This window comes from Pleurodeles waltl, chromosome 9, assembly GCF_031143425.1.
Source record: "Pleurodeles waltl isolate 20211129_DDA chromosome 9, aPleWal1.hap1.20221129, whole genome shotgun sequence".
Classification (NCBI taxonomy): domain Eukaryota; kingdom Metazoa; phylum Chordata; class Amphibia; order Caudata; family Salamandridae; genus Pleurodeles; species Pleurodeles waltl.
Window position 1 is genome coordinate 969,916,391 of NC_090448.1, and position 19,477 is coordinate 969,935,867.

The 19,477-nt window shown below is 45.7% G+C and overlaps 1 protein-coding gene across 28 annotated transcripts in view; it reads right to left on the minus strand.

The window, feature by feature from the left end:
- NRXN3 (neurexin 3) overlaps nucleotides 1–19,477 on the minus strand; it is a 1,990,994-nt gene that overhangs the window by 1,831,634 nt on the left and 139,883 nt on the right. For all 28 annotated transcript variants that reach the window (XR_011198826.1, XR_011198824.1, XR_011198825.1 and 25 more), the window contains exon 2: nucleotides 13,514–14,634. Coding sequence is in view for 22 of the 28 variants with exons in the window: in XM_069208383.1 (XP_069064484.1) it covers nucleotides 13,514–14,222 (709 nt within the window). In the remaining 6 variants the exon portion in view is untranslated. The remainder of the gene's footprint in view (nucleotides 1–13,513; nucleotides 14,635–19,477) is intronic.

A 19,477-nucleotide genomic window follows, 5' to 3' on the forward strand; every position in this document is an offset into this window, starting at 1 on the left:
CTTGGAGGCAAACACACCTGGTGCCACCAGCGAGGACAAAGGAGGGGCCCAGGCCAGCATTTCAATCAAGAGATAGACGCCACAGAACCTCAGAGGGCAGGCAGGCGCTTTACCAGATCTTCTGCAGTTCAATCATGTCACCTAAGAATAGGACATTTCAGTGGGTTTATGAATTTTCCATAGTCAAATGATGTACCAATCAAGGCACAGGCTGAAAGTTTTGGGTGTGTGGGGGAATAGCGTTTTATCCCTTTGCGGTTGATGAAATAAGGGCCATGAGGCAGCCTAGGAGTAACACCTAGTAATAAAGCATGCAGAAAGTATTCAATGTGTGCCTTGCGTCACGAAAATGGCCACTTGACTCCACAAATGGGCAGATTGAACGTGAGCACTTCAGAGCAGGCTTCAATGAATAAATAAAATCTAAAGGGCCAGTAGAACAACTATTTCAATTTAGCTTGTGCCTTTGTTCAATTTATGCATTTTGGAGCCTTGTCTGGATTAGCTGTGTTGGCAAGCATAGGCAAGCATTGCCTCTTTCATTCTTGCTTTTTCTATGCGAGTATAGAATATCTGTTAATCAATTTCACAACGATGAATCTTGTTGAACTATGTTTTCTGCATTCATGGCATATTCAATAAGAGACATAAATGAAAGAGCATTAAAGATGATGCCACACTAGCCCATAAAATAAAATAAAAATCAAGAATAAAGGGTTGGCCTTAACAAGACACAGCTAAAAAGATTACCAAATCCCTAGTATAGCCGAGACATTTTTAGTTTTTGCCTTTAGCGGAGCCTTCAGGGCAGCACTTATGTGCAATGCTAAATTAAAAATAATTAAGCTTTTTTTTTTTATTTGGGGATTTTTTTTAACTTTCTCAAATATTTTCAAGGCTGGGGTTCAACTACTAAAAACGTCTTCTGGACGATTCTGGAGGAAAATAAGCATCCAACAGACATTGCAGGTTTTCCCAGCGTCCACAAGATCCTTTGCTGCCCTATGGGTGTTACTAGAGGAGCTTGGGGACTCTGCAAAGCATGTAAGCTCGGGATTTCTGCTGCAGTGGAAGAGATGCTCTGACTGATGGAGGAACGGTGCAGTCGAGAAAATAACAAATCATAGGAAAGAGCGCTTCGGAACGTTAGAGAGGGGACGGTCTTGAATTAATTGATATAGTTGCTAATCCTCTTCTGTCTTCAGTTGCCTTCCAGCCTGCTCCTGACAGACAACCAGAGATCATTTTGTGAGGGGTTGATGGTGAGAGCCTGACAGAACCTGCTTGGGTCTGCAATGCATGTTCATTGGCTGAGTTTGCACTGATGCACTATTGCTCAGATGAAATGACCTGCAAGGATATCTTGAAATACCTGATCTGGCTCCCATCCTGAGGTAGAGCAAAAGAGGGCAAAGAGACTGCCTGAAAACTACACCAGAACCGATCCACCACCAGTTCTAAACTTGACGGTGGTACTTGCACAGTAAAGTGACTAAGTGATAGCCACTCTGACAGGTGATGGGTGCACCACACCTGATACTGCGGGAGAAGGTAACGCTCACTCATGAAGCTCAGCGTGACATGAGGCAGCGGCCCATGCAACATGGATCAGTGCCTCACAGGTTTCTGAATCTGGACAGACCAGTTCGGCCTGCTGGCTTGAGGACGAAGCAGACAGAAGTCATTGTCCTTGACAATAAATGAAAGTGGAGGCCACTGGCTGCCAATGGCATTAATTAAGAACCGGAGGTCACACAATAGCCAGGAGCAGTGTGAATGCCCTCTTGATGCCGTGATTCCCCTACAAGCAATGCCCGTTTCTCCTTTCCCACGAAGGTAAGAACATGCAATCTTCAGGGCATCTTACCAGCCAGTTTTGTAAGTCAATGCCTCCTGAGCCCAAGCACAGCCAATCCAATTCAGGGGAGATCTGTAGCATTGGTGGGACTGCAGCTTTGCAGCTGACAAGTGAATACGCTGATGGAGAAGAGGAACAATAAGGTGAGTTCAGGTTTGTCTAGTACACAAGCAACGGGGTTATACTTTGTTAAGTGCAAAGCTTTTTCTTCACCAGTTCTGAATTGCACTTGGAAACTATGGGCCAAATGTAACAAAAAAGGCATTTGCGATTCGGAAATAGCGATTTTTAAGAAATCACTATTTCTGATTCGCAAAATGCAATGTATCATATCTGCGATTCGGTAATAGCGATTTCTTAAAAATCGCAAATGCTATTACCGAATTGCAAATTGCGATACCGGCCCCATTCGCACCATTGGGCCTGTAGGCCCATACTTGCGAATATTTTGCATTTCCCAAATTGCGAATTCCTAACTGGAATTCGCAAATTTGGGAAATGCAAACCCCAGGGTGCTGTGGGCCTAAGGCCCCCTCTGCTACACCCCAAGAAGTTTTTTAAGGACATGTAAGGCGCACAAATGCCAAAGGGGCATGTGTGTGTTACATGTCAATTTAACATGCATTTTTACAATTTGCACATGGTTACCACCAAGTTCAACTTGGTGGTAATAGCGATTCCTTAATGCCCAATTCGCATTAAGGAATTGCTTGTTACATGTGGTTTAGAAATCGCAAATAAGGATTCCTTATTTGCGATTTCTTATTTAGAGAATCGCAATTTGCGCTTCTCTAAATGAGGTCGCAAATAAGGAATCCTTATTTGCGATGCCGCATTTAGAGAATCGCAAATTGCGATTCTCTAAATGGGGTCGCAATTTTAAGGAATCGCTATTTTAGCGATTCCTTAAAATTGCACTGCGAATGCCTTTCTTACATTCAGAAAGGCGATTTTGCATTCGCAAACGGACAAATTTTGCAAATCGCACCGTTTGCGAATGCAAAATTCTTTGATACATCTGGCGCTATGCCCTTTATGATTCTTTTGAAATTTCCCGGGTTACCTTCTCTGGAGCAAAGGTTTTTTCACATTGGAAGATACTTTTCACTGCATAGGAAGGTTATTTTCACTCTAATCAAATCCAGCCACGATGAAAAGTATGTTTAATACGTCTGTGCAGATTTACATGTTAATAAGCTTTGTTATAGATAATGACTAACGTTTGCAGAGCTTTGTGTCTATCTAATGATTGCAGAACCTAATTGCTAATAGATGCATGCAGAGGTTTTTGTTTAACTAACGGATGCAGAACTTACTGGTTAACTAACTGTTCCAGAACAATATAGCTAACTAATGGTTTCAGGTCTTTTTTACTTACTAATAGGGGCAGAGCCTTTTTCTGCACAATGAAACGGTACAGAAGACGAACACCAGCTGTTTTTCAGCAAAGGATATCTTATCCTCCTTTAACACACACAGAATATGTCTGTATATGTGCAACATAAATAGTCACAATGTTGCCGTTTTCATGCAGAAGTGCAAAAAGATTTCCAGGCCTTGGAAAGTTGTGAAGCTTTCCACAGATCTTTATGAAGGGTGCCAAAAAAGTGCATCTTCACACACCCTTAGGCAAAATCAGAAATCACTAGGTTGACAATTTTTGTCTCTTGTGAGAGTCAAGTTTTGTTTTTTCCGTGACCTAAAATGGCATCACAAATTCGCTCAGGTGCGAATTCGGTCTTGGTTGTTCCAAGACCAGGAAGTAGATGCAAATTTAACGCTTCAAAGCCTGTCCTGGCTGACAGGAAGGGTGCAGCAAATGGCAGGTGCTAAGGTGCTGTAATACATTTCAAATCTGCAGGACCACCTCTCAGGCAAACTATGGGACCCTGGCACAATACGCGATCTCCTTTAGCAGCAAGACATCTCCCTGGGTTGAACGCACCACCTGCGGCAATTATCTTGCTGTCTCCTAATGAGGAGTTCTCCTGCTACTTCCTGCCCAGTAGACCGGACTCTCAACCCACCGCTTTAGCACACGAAGGGGCGACTTGGATGTCACTCCTGGTATCTGCCAACTCGCAGATGGCACACATTGTTCTGACAGGTCTGCTTCTCATCGTGCCCAGGTGTCTGGCCTGTTCCATTTCCTCCAAGCATGGCCGGTGAAAAGCCAGTGAGTTGAGGCAGAACCCATCAAATATCGTAATTGTATCCATGTAGCTCAATTTGTGGGATCGCATTGTATTTATATAGCGCTTACTACCCCAGACGAGGTGTCAAAGCACTTTTCGGCGAGTAGCACGCTACCCCAGAACCCAAAAGGAATTAGTGGTTGATTAGTATAGGGAAATATGGGTACAGTATTAGTATGAGTTAATTTGAGCAGAGGATATGTGAGTTTGTTATATTATAATCGTATTTTGTATTTATCAAGAGCTAAGCTATCATGCCCTGTGTTTGATGGTTCTCCTTCTCTGAGTGGGGATGGTACTTTCTTTCACTTCAGGCAGTTTTTTTGGACCTATAATTGGTCTGAAGTTTTTGATGGATGGGCTCTCTATTATGTTAACCTATATTATGGAGTTTGTCATAACTATTAGGGGTGTACATTTATTTTTTATCTGAGACGTTTTGCAAAGGTTAACATTGTAATCCTTTTTGAATTTTTCTTAAACACATTTTCACCATTCGTGAAGATTTTAGTTTCTTGGTTTAACTTAGTCCTCATCTTTGAAGTTTTCTTCTACACATTGTAAGGTAATTATAACATTATTAGAAGTTAATCCTCACTGTTTTACAAACTAACCAATATCGAGAACGTATGTAGTCTTTAACTCTGCAAGTTTAACTCTGCCGAATTTTTAACAACTTCTGGTCCCCAAAAAGAGAGGGCCGGTGCCCACCACCTGCGCCCATCAGTACAAACGGACGGTTCCCTTACAAAAGATAGTGGTTTGGCCTCATCCTTGATTTGGCTTTCCTTTGATAACTGAAGAACGAAACAGGACCAGTTATAATCTAGTTGTAGCCCCATCAAATGTGTTTCTCTCTTTCACACATGAATTCAGTCTGAAGAATGAAACACGCAGAGCATTTACTATCTTTATTACATGCACATGCTTTAAGTAAAAACTTTTATTTCAGGGAGTTAACAAAATATTTTGTCCAAAATCTACAACAGGCAGCAAGTATCAGTGCTCTGTGGTGCTCTAGCTGGTCAATATAAGCAAAGAAGGTTTTGTTGGTACGTTTTAAGTGTCAATAGCATTTCCTCTGCACATCATGAGTGTAGAAATACAAGTTGACCAAGTTTGTGTTAGAGTACAAGATCACAGTGTGTCAGGTGTGCGCTGGGAATTAAAAAAAGAGCGCATGACTCGAAAGCTTCACATCTTAGTGGATGCATGAATCTAAGTTGATATAAATACCACATTAACAGAGTTGACAAATTTGATCCAAGGACTTGAGGATATGGGGATTATGGTCTTGTCCCAATGTGAAGCCCTCACTCGCTATTCTGGTCCTAGGTGCTAATGCTCTACAGAGTGTCTTTGCCCTGGTCTCAGATGATAATAAAAGTATAGATTGTCTCTGCACGGGTCTCATTTGCTGGACTTGTACAGCTGGCACCTTCTCTGCCTTAAAATGGGCATGGGGTTAGATTCTGGTTCTTGGTAAAATCCAGTGATCTCTGCCATGATGTCAGTCAGAGGATCTGTGCAGCATCCTCTGATCTGTGTAGCATCCTCAGGTCTCTGCCATGGTCTCAGTTGTGGACTCTGAGCAGCTTTTTACAGCCTCCTTGCTACTGTCAAGTTCTGCCCATTATAGCAGTCACTTTCCCTCCGACAGACTTAGCACTGGTCTCAGGCAGTGGTCCTGTTATGATCCTTTGGGTGTCTAATGCTGGTGCTCACACTTAGGAGCTCCTATGTCCTTGTGCTCGTCAATGCTGCTGTGACTGTGCTGTTTTGGCGGCTGAGGTTTTGGAACCATCATTACAAAGCAGGCCCAATGCCATCGACTGTTCTCCCATGTATGTGCTATAAAAAGCAGGGCTGGAGATGTTGGAGCCCAGTGCTCGCACAAGCTCCAGTCATGATTTGCTGGCAGGGCTTCTGTAGGCTGGGTGGGAACAGTCAGGCAGGCTGCAGACACAACACATGTGTATCTCACACGCTGTGCATCCAGTCACCATATCACTCAACCAAGGAAGGTCTCACCTGGCTCACCTTGAAAACCGGATGAGCCGTGAAGATGCTTGTGTAGATCAAATGCCTCCATTCATTTACAGCACAATTCGTAGCATTTTAAAAATATATCTGGCACCTTTCAAAGAGCTACAAACCCCACTAGATTCAGACCACAGTATCAAATTTCAAACTCAAGTGGACCCTGGGCTGATTTTTCTCGGCAGCAGCGTAGTCCATCTACCTTTCTCTTCTAATGGACCTGCACTGACTTTCCTTGGTGCTTCAAATTCAGAAGCATATTAAACCACCAGACAATGTCACCAATACTAGTGACACATTTAGCATTCCCCGTTCTTTTACATTGAAAATTCTACTATTCCTATTTTCTTTCCCATTTACTTCTAGAGCCAAGACCTTATCAACAGTTGCTCTGCGAGAGTCACTTGAAATTACTTTTCCATCAAAGTGCGTCTGCTTGGTCTAGTCTAGGTTAGGACCTCAACTAATGGCAGCTGTGAGAGGACAGATGAGGTCCCACACAAGGCATTGTGAAGTCCATGCTTCACCAGAGAATGCCTGATCAGACTAGACCTCGACCAATGCCTGCTCTCAGGGGTCTTCTGGGGTTATGCAGGGTCCATCCTTCACCAGAGGGTGACTTCTCAACCTCCGACCTCAACCAGCACCTTCCCTGAGGGATCGCTTGTCTCCACGCTTCAAAGAATGTCTGCTCAGTCTTGGCACTCAAACAGTGCCTACTCTGAGAGGCCCTTTGAAGTAATAGGTGGCCCATGCTTTTCACGAGCGTGTCTACTCAGACTAGGACCTCAACCAATGGCAGCTGGGAGAGGACAGATGAGGTCACACACAAGGCATTGTGAAGACCATGCTTCACCAAAGAATGTCTACTCAGAATAGAACCTCAACTAACTATTCCTCTGAGGGGTCACTTTAGCGCCATGTGTGAATGCTGCACCCATGTCTATACAGTGGTCGGCGCAGCAGGCTGAGAAGACACAATTTCCCTTCCCCCCCTCGTCTCCTTGCAAGAACTGTACCACACACCTGTAGCCTGCCCAGCTGTCCCCAGAACAATGACGCATGGTCAGCACTAAAAATAAATAACATACACACACAGAGAAAGCAGTAGTTTGCAGAAATATCTGGTGCATATCTGTGTGAATCAATTGGTTAATAAATGTGCAGGTGAGCAAACATGCATGGGTGCCTTTGTTTGTCTGGAAGGGTCTAAACAGTTCCAAGGTTTGTTCTGGGAGCACCTGCTTAGAAACCCAACAGACTCCACGAGGAAACACAGATAATAGGGTTTGTTTATAACAAAAGCGTGTGCATAAAGCCAGAATTAACTAAATAGTTCAGTGAAGGAGGAGCAGTTTTCACTATTACCTTATGATCATTATAATCCTTGCCCTGGCTCTCCCACTACCCCCTTCGACTGCCTCCCATCCAACCACTCTTGTTTCATCCTCATATGCATTTTAGCGTTGGCACACGGTGTCTGCAGTGAAGGACTGTGGGAGAAGGCACATACTTACACCCAAGTCAGCATTGCTGCCGCACAGACAGCAACGAGGTATGTTTAATGTTTTAAATACACTCTTTTGCCTGCTAAAACAAAATACATGAACACGTGAAAACAAGCAAAACATTTGTTACCCTTCGAAAAATAAAAGGAAGCGAGAAGGAAGGAAAATGAGAGATAAACATTGACCAAGGACAGTCAGCAGCAGTGGTAGTCAAAGGAAGGCTACAGACCTCCACAGGAAATTGTCTGCTATAAAAGGATCACTGCTAAGAGAGCTCAGAGAGGTTCAAAGGGCACCACCCAGGTCTGTGATGTGCAGGATCCACCTTACCTTTGGTTTCCTGAGTTCATTGGGTGGAGCAAGGGGGGCAGGGCCTGAACTCACCTCTTTGCTCCACTTAAAAAGCAACAAAAGAGGTCATTCAGGCAGCAGCGTCTTCCACTCTCTTCCTCTCACTTAACACCTGTAGAGAACCTATTGCAAGCTTAAGGCAGGAAAGGTGGAGAAAAGCATTCACGTCAGAAGTCCTATGGCATAGAACATCAGCGACATTGCCAATCAGGTCTCGATGTACAGCGCTTTTATCTCAGCCTTTAAGGAATGGGGTGTTCCTATGATTCCCAACCACAGCAGGTATTTAAGCTTGCAATATCAGTGCATTCTGAGGACAGCAGCCCAGGACTTCTAGCTGCTAAACAGGATGTGCATTTCCAACAACACAATGTCATGAGAATCCAAGCTCCAGGACATGACTACCAACTCAGCTAATTTGGAGAACCAGTGGCAGGGACGAAGATGGGCTGTTACCGTCTGTAGCAATGACACACTGATGTATGTCTCCTCCATCAGACCTGGCATGATTGACTAAGGTAGGATTTGGCTCCATGACAGTGGTCCAGCCTCAGATGCCTCTACTCCACAACTGATAAGATCATGAATAGATATTAATTAGCAGCTGTATACCACACTATCAGCCTTTAGGATGGGATTGCCGTGTCTTTCATTCATACAGGTATTACTTTCATCAGAAGGGAATGCTCTATGGGAGATGGTGAAGCGATGTAAAATCTTGCCTTTTGGTGCCTCCACCTAAAGCCTTAGAGGGACGATGAGACACAGACCTGCTCAACGTTGGTACTAGATGAGAGTAAACGTGATCCTTAAGGGATCCGTTTATGAAGCTTTGGGACACGCCAGAAATGGATGGGACTTGTTTAAAATTATAAATGGGCACAGGCATTTTTCCCAAGATGACTGATTTTGCAGACAGTAAATTTTGCAGTCGGGTATCCCTATGTTAAAGGTATACTTTCCCACAAGTAACTGGACATGTCCCTGATTTTAGAGACACACTGGCCAAACGCAACATGTACACTTCCTGCATAAAATCATTTTACTCTGTGTTCCTGTGGGTATTTCAGTGGACTGACATTAGTTCACGGGGCACTCTTTAAGCAACCTAGTTTACATCTGTTCACAAGTGACTGGCACATTTCCGTTTCCAGTGGGATCTTTGCCTCTGGCTACCATAAAAACCTGTCTTCTTAGATAAGCAATGGCCCATAAACAACCATAGAGTTCTTAGTTTCCAGGTGAACATTGGTGGGTGGTCCCTCATTTTGATCAAACTTGGCAGTTCATTGAATATGAATGTATTGATTTCCAGGTGAGCCTTTGTCCCAGGTTTCTTTTTTTGTCGTCTTATTTTTTTTTACTGTTGGCCAACTGTGGACGTCTGGTTTTAGAAGCAATCAGACACACGGTGTGCAAGGCACTCAGCTTTCACAGAAGAACCATCAACAGTCGTCATCTCAGTCAGTGCAACACTGGTACATGTGGTTAAATTCTCCAGGCAGGACAAGGCACTCAGAAACAAAGGACAGACTTGTGTGGCCTTCTCTACGGCACACCGGCGTCCATCTCGCTGTACTCACTATTTCAGAGCCATGCGCCTTTAAGGAAATGGCAGCCGCTCCAGCAATTTGTTGTAGCACAAGGGAAAATTGGGATAATTGCGGAGCGAGCAGCCACTTGTCCGTATCCAGGAGCGTGGCACAAACCCAGGAAAGTCTCTCTCTCTCGCTCTGTAATCAGAAAGCAAGGAGAGGCCAATTATCATCGTATTCATACAGCGCTCTGCGGCTCTGGGGGAGCCCAGACCCTGTGCACATCTCTTGTCTATGCACAGCGGCCTTCTGGGCAGGTACACGCTTCACTTCTAAGGACTCTTTTAGGGAGGTGGGCAGAGTCCATCGTTTTTAGATTCTAGTTCCAAATCTAAGGATGCCAACATCAGGTATTTAGAGGCGTTCATGTTTGGGGCAGCTGGCATGCTGCATGTGCCTCCCACAACGTGTTCCGCCTCACAGTTACAACAGGCAGACAATGCACTTTGGAATATATAATGAGCAGATCTCTTAAGATGACACTGGCAAAGATTTCCAAAGACTGCTGCTTTCATGGCTAGTTTGGCAATAATAATTTGACCACAAATCGAAAGTTCAGCACGTCTTGAATTTTTACAGATTGTTTACATGGCACAGCAGTGGTTATTTTTTTTAATTCAGTGTTTTTGTCTCAGTTCCACAAGCCTGCATGTTACTGTCTTAGGATTCACATTCCCGGATTTAAGATTCATCTTCCCAGGAGCAGTTTGTTCGATCTACTGAAAGCTCAGGAAGAGAGTGTCCAGCAGGCTAATGTGGCCCATTCATAGAGGATGTGTTTGCCCATGGCCCATTAATCCTACCAGCAGTCACATGAAAGAGATGCATATCGTGACATCTTTGTGGTACAGAGTGCAATGCACTTATGCAGAGCTGTACACAGTTCCAGACGTCATTCAAACATCACAGATTGCAGCTTAAGAATCAAATACATAATTCAGATAGAAGTGCAATACAGCTTGCTACAAGCGCTCATTTATCAGCACTAGTTGATCACAACAGCACAAGGACAGGAATGGATGGACAAGCCCAAGGTCACAAAGAAAGTCTTTTTAAGGTTGTGAGGTCAAACCATGTGTTCTATTTCCCCACAGGATACAGGAGACCAGAAAATCTCAAACTATCTCCGCTTAAGACCATAGTGATTTTTGAAGATGGTGAATATCGTCTTCACTGATGTTAACCATTTAGACAGCAATGATTCAGATTCAAGATTTTGCGACAGATATCAGTGCAATTACAGACACTAATTCATTTGTAAACCTCCTTTACGAGCATTTGCAAAATGTCCCATCTGAAAAGGAACTTCTGAAACAAACTCAAGCCTTTCATCGGCTCTATGATGTTATGGTCTTAGGTAGTGCAATTCTTCCCACCTCTGAATCTTTCTCCCAGACGAGTCCCCACTCTTTGCACTTCAAACCAAATGGTGGTTCTACTTCCTTTTCTCAGTACACGTTCTCCACTCGGGAGGGAGAACATTAAATCTCCCTACAATATAAACTGGAGTTCCCCATTTAAAATGTGAAATAAACATGAAATATGGGGATTTGTGCTAACTTAGGGCACACTGTTTGAACTCTAGATTCTGGCAAATGGATCATTCAGCCTGAAATGAAGATGGTGTCTGAAAAAGAAGGCAAACAGGCCCATGATTCATGCCCCTTTAAAAGGTGTAAATCACAAAGGTTTCAGTTGTGTTCCTGATTCCATATCATATGGTTAAGAAATAAAAATGATAATCATTTGAGCAAGGAACTATGAGCGAGGATGATCACCTCATATAAACCCTCAGTGGTTTGGGTAGAGGGATCGCCCTCGCATGAAAGCCTTCCGGTTCCCTGCGGCCGCCGGAACTGAGAACAGAGACTATGCAGGACAAGGTTGCGGATAAGTGGAGCTCTCAACGACTGCTTTTACCATCTTCAGTCCCAAACCACCAATCAATACCTGCATTATGGCCTGCGAGCTGCCAAGAAGAGCTGTTATTAAGAGCTGTACATGCTGCTCACAACAAATCTACATCGACTGGCCTCAATCTTCGCTTAAAGGGAGAGGAGAGGGCACCTCAAAAATGTTGGATCGAAGGAACTCAATCATTTGAAGAGAGGGCAACAGAGGGGAATCAACAGATTAACAGAGGAAGGCAGGTCCTGGCTGGAGAAACTATACCCTCTCTCCATCCTGCAGCATCACCTACTCTCACTCTCGTGCTCAGGATTTAAACCTATATCAGGTTTTCCAGATTGCCTCTCAGTGCTTTCTGGGAAATGTGGTACTCTATTTCTAGATTGCTCATCAGATGTGCAAATCCCTCTACTACACTGAGATGGGTATGTAAATGCTAAGACTGCTCCATCTCACGTGGATATAATGTTTTGTGATTTTCCAAGCTTGAGTGCTGATAGAATCGAGGGTTTCAATAAAGACAAGTAAGAGGAGGATGTTCTATAGATAATACGTGCCCTGATCATTAATAGACAATTGATGTTACCCTGAAGACCCCGATAAATGCATCCTCCCACCACCATTTACCCACACTCAAGGGATCGCATACTTGCCTTCACGCATGGAAGTGCATTTGTAGAGTTACCAGTGTAGCTGTCCCATCTGTGTATCTCTGCATCTAACAAGTGGGGATGGCCATGGTTAGATAAACTATTCTCACTGGCATCAACCTGGCGTGGCACCTAAAGTGCAAAACCTTATGCACACATTATTGATCCAGGACAGAAGACTATGCACAGAAAGGATGCGGGCTTTAAACACACCATACTAAAAGGCATTCAACAATAACAGTGAAAAGCGTGGATGCAGAAGTGCAAGACTTTCTATTTGTGGTAGCGACACCTATGAAACCTGTATACATTTATAACAGCAGGTCCTGCTTCACCACATGTTGCTTCAGAGCCAGTAAATAACCAGTGTGTTTCACCATTGCATGGGTATTATTCCAACAGAGGATACCATGAACCTAATAGACTACGGATGCTCTGATGCCCGTCTGTGAAAGATGTGCTTGCACCAATGCATGATTCCATTCCACCAGAGGATGGTGTGAGCTTTGTACACAAAGGATTGCAATCCACCAGATAATACTCTGAACTCTCTATAGATCTGTGAATAACTCCTGCCTGCCAGGGAGATGCTATGCACCCTGCATATGAAGTATGTATCCCAGAACAGGACTGCTCCTCCATCAGAGCCTATATACCTATGGGCCATCTATATGAAAGTAGTGTTTTCACCAGTGTATGTGTCTTGTACTATCAGATAATGCAATGAACCCTGTGAATCAAGGAGGAATTTTCAGATTGGTATGGTGTGTATGGCTCACGTCCTGCTCCGGGACAGAATATTATGAACCTTATACATAATTTGAGTTAACTTGTGAAATACTCCCTCTTGAGATTTTTAAGAATGACTTCTGCTCTCCAAGAGGATGCTATTAACCCAGTACATAAATGGTGTGTCTCTACTTTGGCATTGCTCCATTTCACCAGAGGATCATATGAATCCTGCACATAAAGTACAGGTGCATCACTGCACGACTCCGGCTCTTTAAAAGGTTAACTTGGATGTTACATAGCCAACTTTTGTTCTCTAACTCAATCCTCACTCCATCCAAGAGAACAACCATCATCCCATCCCCTTGCTTAGGCACCAACACCTGCAATCTTCAACTTACGGTAGCCCAAGAATTTATACTGGGGATTTTATTACTGGTATTCAGAGAAGCTTCCCGTTGCCTGTGTAACCCCTAGGCTAACACCTATAAACAGCCATGAGACCCATGGGGAGTCAGTCGTATGTCTGTTAAAGACTATGTGAGGGAGCTCATTTTGTTGTTGACTCTTACCTTGGCCTACAAGTTTTGTCGAAATAGCATTTACCAAATTTGCAGTTGGCCAGATCACTACAGCTAATTATCCCTGTGGTGGGATGGACCTAAAGCCAACATCTTACCTTCTGAGCAGAACTTCCCACCATAGCCAGTGGCCGAGCAGTCGCAGGTAGGACTCCCATCCACCAGAAAGCAGGCACCTCCATTCTCACAAGGGTTTTCAGTGCACAGACCCTCCATGTCCAAGCGGACACCCTGACTTCCCAGGAGTTGCGGTTCAGAGTTCCCGTACTTGAGGTCAAGGATAAACCCCCGGTAAGGCAAGACATCCCGAACACTGCCCAACGTCAGAGCAGCCGGCCGAATATCCAGTGGTACCCCACCCAAGAATAGGTTGCTGACGATATTCATGTACTGGCGCTGAGGACGCACCTCCCCAGGCTTCGCTTCACCATCAAGCACCAGGACAGTACGCAGGTGGTTGCGGCTAACCATCAAGAAATGCCAGTTGTTGTCGCTAACTTGCTTGTCACTCAGCACAGTGGTTTCCGCACAGTCCACACTGAACTGCAGCTGGACTCGACCATCCACCAGTGTTAGGCAAAGAAAGTCGCAGACTCCACCATCATCGAAATAGAGCAGCAAGCCGGCTGACACATTGGTCTTGAACTGGAAGCTGAGGTCACTTCGCGTACTGGCATCCCAGCGGAGGTAGCGTGCCCACTGGTTGGGTAGGCCCAAGAACTCCAGGCCCAGACAGAGGCCCATGAAGTAGCAGAGCAAGAGGCACACCTTCATGGTGACACCCAGGCACTGGAAGACGGATCCCATTATAATTCTGACTCCGCCCACAAATGAACAGGAAGGCTAAATCGGATACACCGCACAATGCCCACTAGTAAAAACGCAACTCCAACCAGTAATGCTGTGGAAAATGTTTACGATTATCAAAAACAATGGCAAAATCCAGGGGGATGTCAGAGGCTTGAACTGAGAAGGTGTTTCTGGGTGAATTATTGGATTGATGGCACAAAAGAACAACTCGTGAAGCTCAGTTCTGTGACCAAAAGGACTAGTTCCCACGTAGAAGACTCTTTTTTTCCAGTTCCTTATGAGTGATGATGAGGCTAGAGAGTGTGATGACCTCAATTGATGCGGTGCCTTGATGACGTCACAGCCATTCCGGCACTGCTGTGGAGCTTAGGACTGGCTTGTGCTAGGTATAAAAAAGCCAGGAGTTGACCTGTTAAAAGAGGAGAGAGAACGGGAGGTCAGTTGGTGGCGTATAAGGCCAGGTATTTAAAAAACAAACAAATCGAACCCCAATTCTACAACGTTGAGCTTCAGGCACAAGTGTCAATAGTGGTCATTTTCTGTTGCTTTTAATGGCGACCTTCTGTGGTCATGCTGTGCCCCTTGGGAGTGGCGGACTGGCAGAGTGGCAGCATTGCCATTCGTCAGGCCTTCTATTTCAGTACTTTGACACGCATCAGCTCCTCCAAAGCACCTCAGTCCTGACATGCTGAAATTCCTCTCTTCCCGTACTGGGAAACACACAGGGCATTGGAATGCAATCCAATCATTACCTAAATCACCCCCTACAATTTAATTACCACCCACAACTTTCACAGCGCCAAGACTTACAGCTCCGCCAATGCACCCCTATTACGACTTCCCTCAATTTTACCCACAACCAGCTCAGTCAATGCAGCTCAGTCCTGGCTTGCAGCCATCCATACTATATCATTACTGGAACACACACACAGCTCTGCTGATGCACCCAAACCTGACCCGTAACACCCCTGCAGCTTCATTACAGCGGCCTATACATGGGTACGTCAAAGCACCTCAATCCTGGAGCACCTATTGCTTATTCAGGTTCACCTTCTGGTGCTCATTCAGGTGCACCAATGTACCTTAATCCAGACTTGCAGCAGCCCTACTATTTCTGTACTCATACTCACAGTGCAAGTACCCAGTGCGCCTCAGTCAAGACTTACAGTTGCCCTAATGTTGCTGTACTTGTACTCACAGTGCGAGCACCCAATGCACCTCAATCCAGACTTGCAGCTGCCCTGCTGTCACTGTCTGTGTACTCGCAGTGCAATCAATCAATGCACCTCAATCCAGACCTGCGGAGGCCCAACTGTCGCTGTACTTGTACTCACAGTGCAAGCACCCAGTGCACCCCAAGCCAGACTTGCAGCTTCCCTACTGTCCCTGTACGTGTACTCAAAGTGTGAGCACCCAATGCACCTCAATCCAGACTTGCAGCAGACTGTTGCTGCACGTGTACTCACGGTGCAGTCGCCCAATGCACCTCAATCCAGACTTGCAGAAGCCCTACTGTCACTGTATGTGTACTGTCAGGGCAATCACCCAGTGTGCCTCAATCCAGACTTGCAGCTACCCTACTGTTGCTGTACTTGTACTCAACATTCGAGCACCCAAAGCCCTAAATCCTGGCTTCCAGCAGCCCTACTGTCACTGTATTTGTACTCACAGTGCGAGCACCCAATGCATCTCAATGCAGACTTGCAGCTGCCCTACCAGTCGCATCTGGCGACTTGCGAAAAGTGGCGGCGGGGTAGGGGGAACAAAAATAAAATATATATTTTTTAAAAAGCTTACCTTCTAGCAGGGCCGCACCTCCGCTCTGCGTTATGATTGGCTGGAGCGCCCTGGCTGGGTGCTCCAATACAGACTGGGAGCTTGGGCTTGCTCTCTCCAACTCGGCAATACAGTGCCGGGTTGGAGTGAGCCCTTGTGCGTAATTGTGTGTGGCTGGCCCGAGACGATCAGTCAAACATACATGCACTCTGAGGGGAGTGCTCTGTGCACCCCCCTCACTGCTCATCACCCCCCGGGCCTTGCTCCTTTAAAAATAAAACGATAATAAACATTGTTTATTATCATTGTATTTTTAAAGGTTTGCAGCTCCTGCTCCTTGCTGTGGGGAGAGGGGGTGCAACGCTTCTCCTCCATAGCAGAGGAACCACCCCTGTGCCCTTCTGACGATATACTTGTACTCACAGTGCGAGCACCAAATGCAGCTCAATCCAGACTTGAAGCAGCCCTTCCAACGCTCTACTTGTACTCACAGTGCAAGCACCAAATTCACCTCAATCCAGACTTGCATCTGCCCTACTGTCGCTGTATTTGTACTCACAGTGAAATCACCCATCCATCTCAATCCAGACTTGCAGCTGTCCTACTGGTGCTGTACTTGTACTCACAGTGTAAACACCCAATGCACCACAATCCAGACGTGAAGCAGCCCCAATATCGCTCTACTTGTACTCATAGTGCAATCGCCCAATGCACCTCAATCCAGACTTACATCTGCCTTACTGTTGCTGTATTTGTACTCACAGTGTGAGCAACCAATGCACATCAATCTAGACTTGCATCTGACCCATTGGAGCTGTATTTGTGCTCACAATACGAGCACCCGATGCACCTTAATCCAGACTTGCAGCAGCCCTACTGGCGCTGTACTTGTGCTCACAGTACAAGCACCCAATGCACCTCAATCCAGACTTGCAGCTGCCCTCCTGGCACTGTACTTGTACTCACAGTGTGAGCACCCAATTCATATCAACCCAAACTTGCAGAAGCCCTACTGTCACTATACTTGTACTCACAGTGCAATCACGCAAAGCATCTCAATCCAGACTTGCAGCAGCCCTACTGTCTTTGTACTTGTACTCACAGTTCAGTCACCTAATGCACCTCAATCCGGAATTGAAGCAGCCCTACTGTTGCTGTACGTGTACTCACAGTGCGAGCACTCTATGCACCTCAATCCAGACTTGCAGCAGCCCTACTGTCTTTGTACTTGTACTCACAGTTCAGTCACCTAATGCACCTCAATCCAGACTTGCAGCAGCCCTTCTGTCGCTGTCCGTGTACTCAGCGTGAGCAACCAATGCACCTCAATCCAGACTTGCAGCAGCCCTACTATCTATGTACGTGCATTCACAGGTCAGTCACCTAATGCACCTCAATCCTGACTTGCACGACTCCCTACTTTTCCACTACTGGGACACCAAGCAGTCCTACAGCCGTACAGCCTGACCTGCAGCGCCCCCTTACGTCCCAGTACTGACGCACACACGTGCATACAGACCCACCACTCCCCTAACTAAAAGCGTTCCACCGGACACGTCCCAGCATCAGTAGTTTGTGGCACTCACCCTACATCTCCTGAAAACAGCAGGGCCGAATCCCGCTGCTCGCATCCCTCCCTGGTAACACCTCGCATCTTGCTCGCCTCCGGCTATAACTAAAGCATCCCCTGAAGCTGCCCCGGAGCGTGGTGGAAGGAGGGGGTAGGGACCAGAGAGATTCACCGCCTTCCAACGTCCAATCGCATCCTCTGCAATCTGATATCAATAATTTATAGGCACGATAAACGCTCCCAGCACTGCCTGGTGGGGGTATTTGCTCAGCGTTTTTGCATCTGTCTAATTTGATGTGGTGTAATTGGTTATATTTAGATCCGATCCACAGGCACGCGCCCACTCCCCCAACACACCATAGCCCGCCGCATCACATCCCCACGTCCCGGGGAGCTCGAGAGGAGGCGCGTGCGCGCCTTCAGACGGGAGTAAGGGGTGTAGGTGTCACTTTAAACACCCGCCCATGGAACGGCGTAGGGCGTGAATAGTTACAGGGCCGAGGTTCCCTTAGAAGTATCAGATCGTTCTTCTAAGGCCGGAGTTTTGAAAAGGGAGTGGTCCTGATAGGTATGGAGCCAGGATATAAATAATAGGACTGGACGCATTGCAGCGATCTTACATCTTACGAGGCCCCAAAGCGCTTTGGGGTAGGTGAGTAAGAGTTGACTCTGTTTGTTGTTCATGGGTGGTAGTTTTGTTTAACTTCAGAGTGATGAGTGTGGGAAACGTGTCGCTCATTGTGCGAGAAGCTTGTAGGTGTGCTGCAATTTTTTTTGCGGCAAACTTGTGTCAGTGAGTAAGGTTGGCGCGAAGCAGCTGTTTCAGAATTGATTTTGTTGCTTTTAAAGCGTCTTCTCCCTGAGGGTTCTAGGCGCTAATAACATCTGGAAGAGGAAGAGGATGATGCCAGATAGAAGGGATAGACCAGTGGACCAGTGGTTCCCAACCTTTTGACTTCTGTGGACCCCCACTTTGTCAGTACTGGAACCCGGGGACCCCCACTGAATCAATATTGGAATCCGGAGACCCCCCCTCCCAAATAAGTCATTACTGAAAGCTGGGGACATAATCTGTTAATATTATTACATTTCCTAAGCAGCCACGGACCCCCAGAGGTCCCCGGACCACAGGTTGGGAACCACTGGGATAGACCACATCTGAAAGGAACTAACAGCTGGAAGTAAGCAGCAAGCTGTTATGAAGCAGAACATGACAAACTCCGAGGAGCTAGAACACGAAAGAGTGGGTGCCATTGCTGATTCTGAACAGAAGCTCCTTTGAAAGGCACTTTCCTTCAGAATTCAAAGAACATCCATGATCCAGGACAAAAGAGTACCCGTCTGAACTCAGTAAGTGTTGAGACACTCTCCTTGAGAGATTTATGGACTTTGCATGGCACCTTAAAAGTATCCCACAAGTACCCAATACTCAGTAAATACACTCTAAAATCAGAACGGTGTGAACACATGATTATTTGGCCATTAACTCAAACAGCTCAACACAGAATAATTCGAAGACATAACTGGCATGCAGGAAGACTAAATCCAGGAAATTCCATAAAGAAGCATGGAACCCAGAATTACCACTGTGGCCATAGTTGTGGTCAAGAGGTCAACTTATGGGCAAGCTTTGCTCAAAAGTATCAGATGAAAGACCCAAGCAGAGGTACTCATCAATATCTGTGGCTTGAGAGAGAACTCAAGGTTTCACTAGAACCCCAGTTTACACACTATTATAAATGCTGACTGGACAAACACCCATTTCTTGAAGCGAGTACTCAGCACCCAAAGTTTCTACCTACACCACAACACCAGATATTGAGCTCTACCCATGTTTAGCTAGTGGCTGTATGTCTAGCTACAGACATCTCTCGAGCACTGCTGGAAATGAGAGGCAGCCATCCTC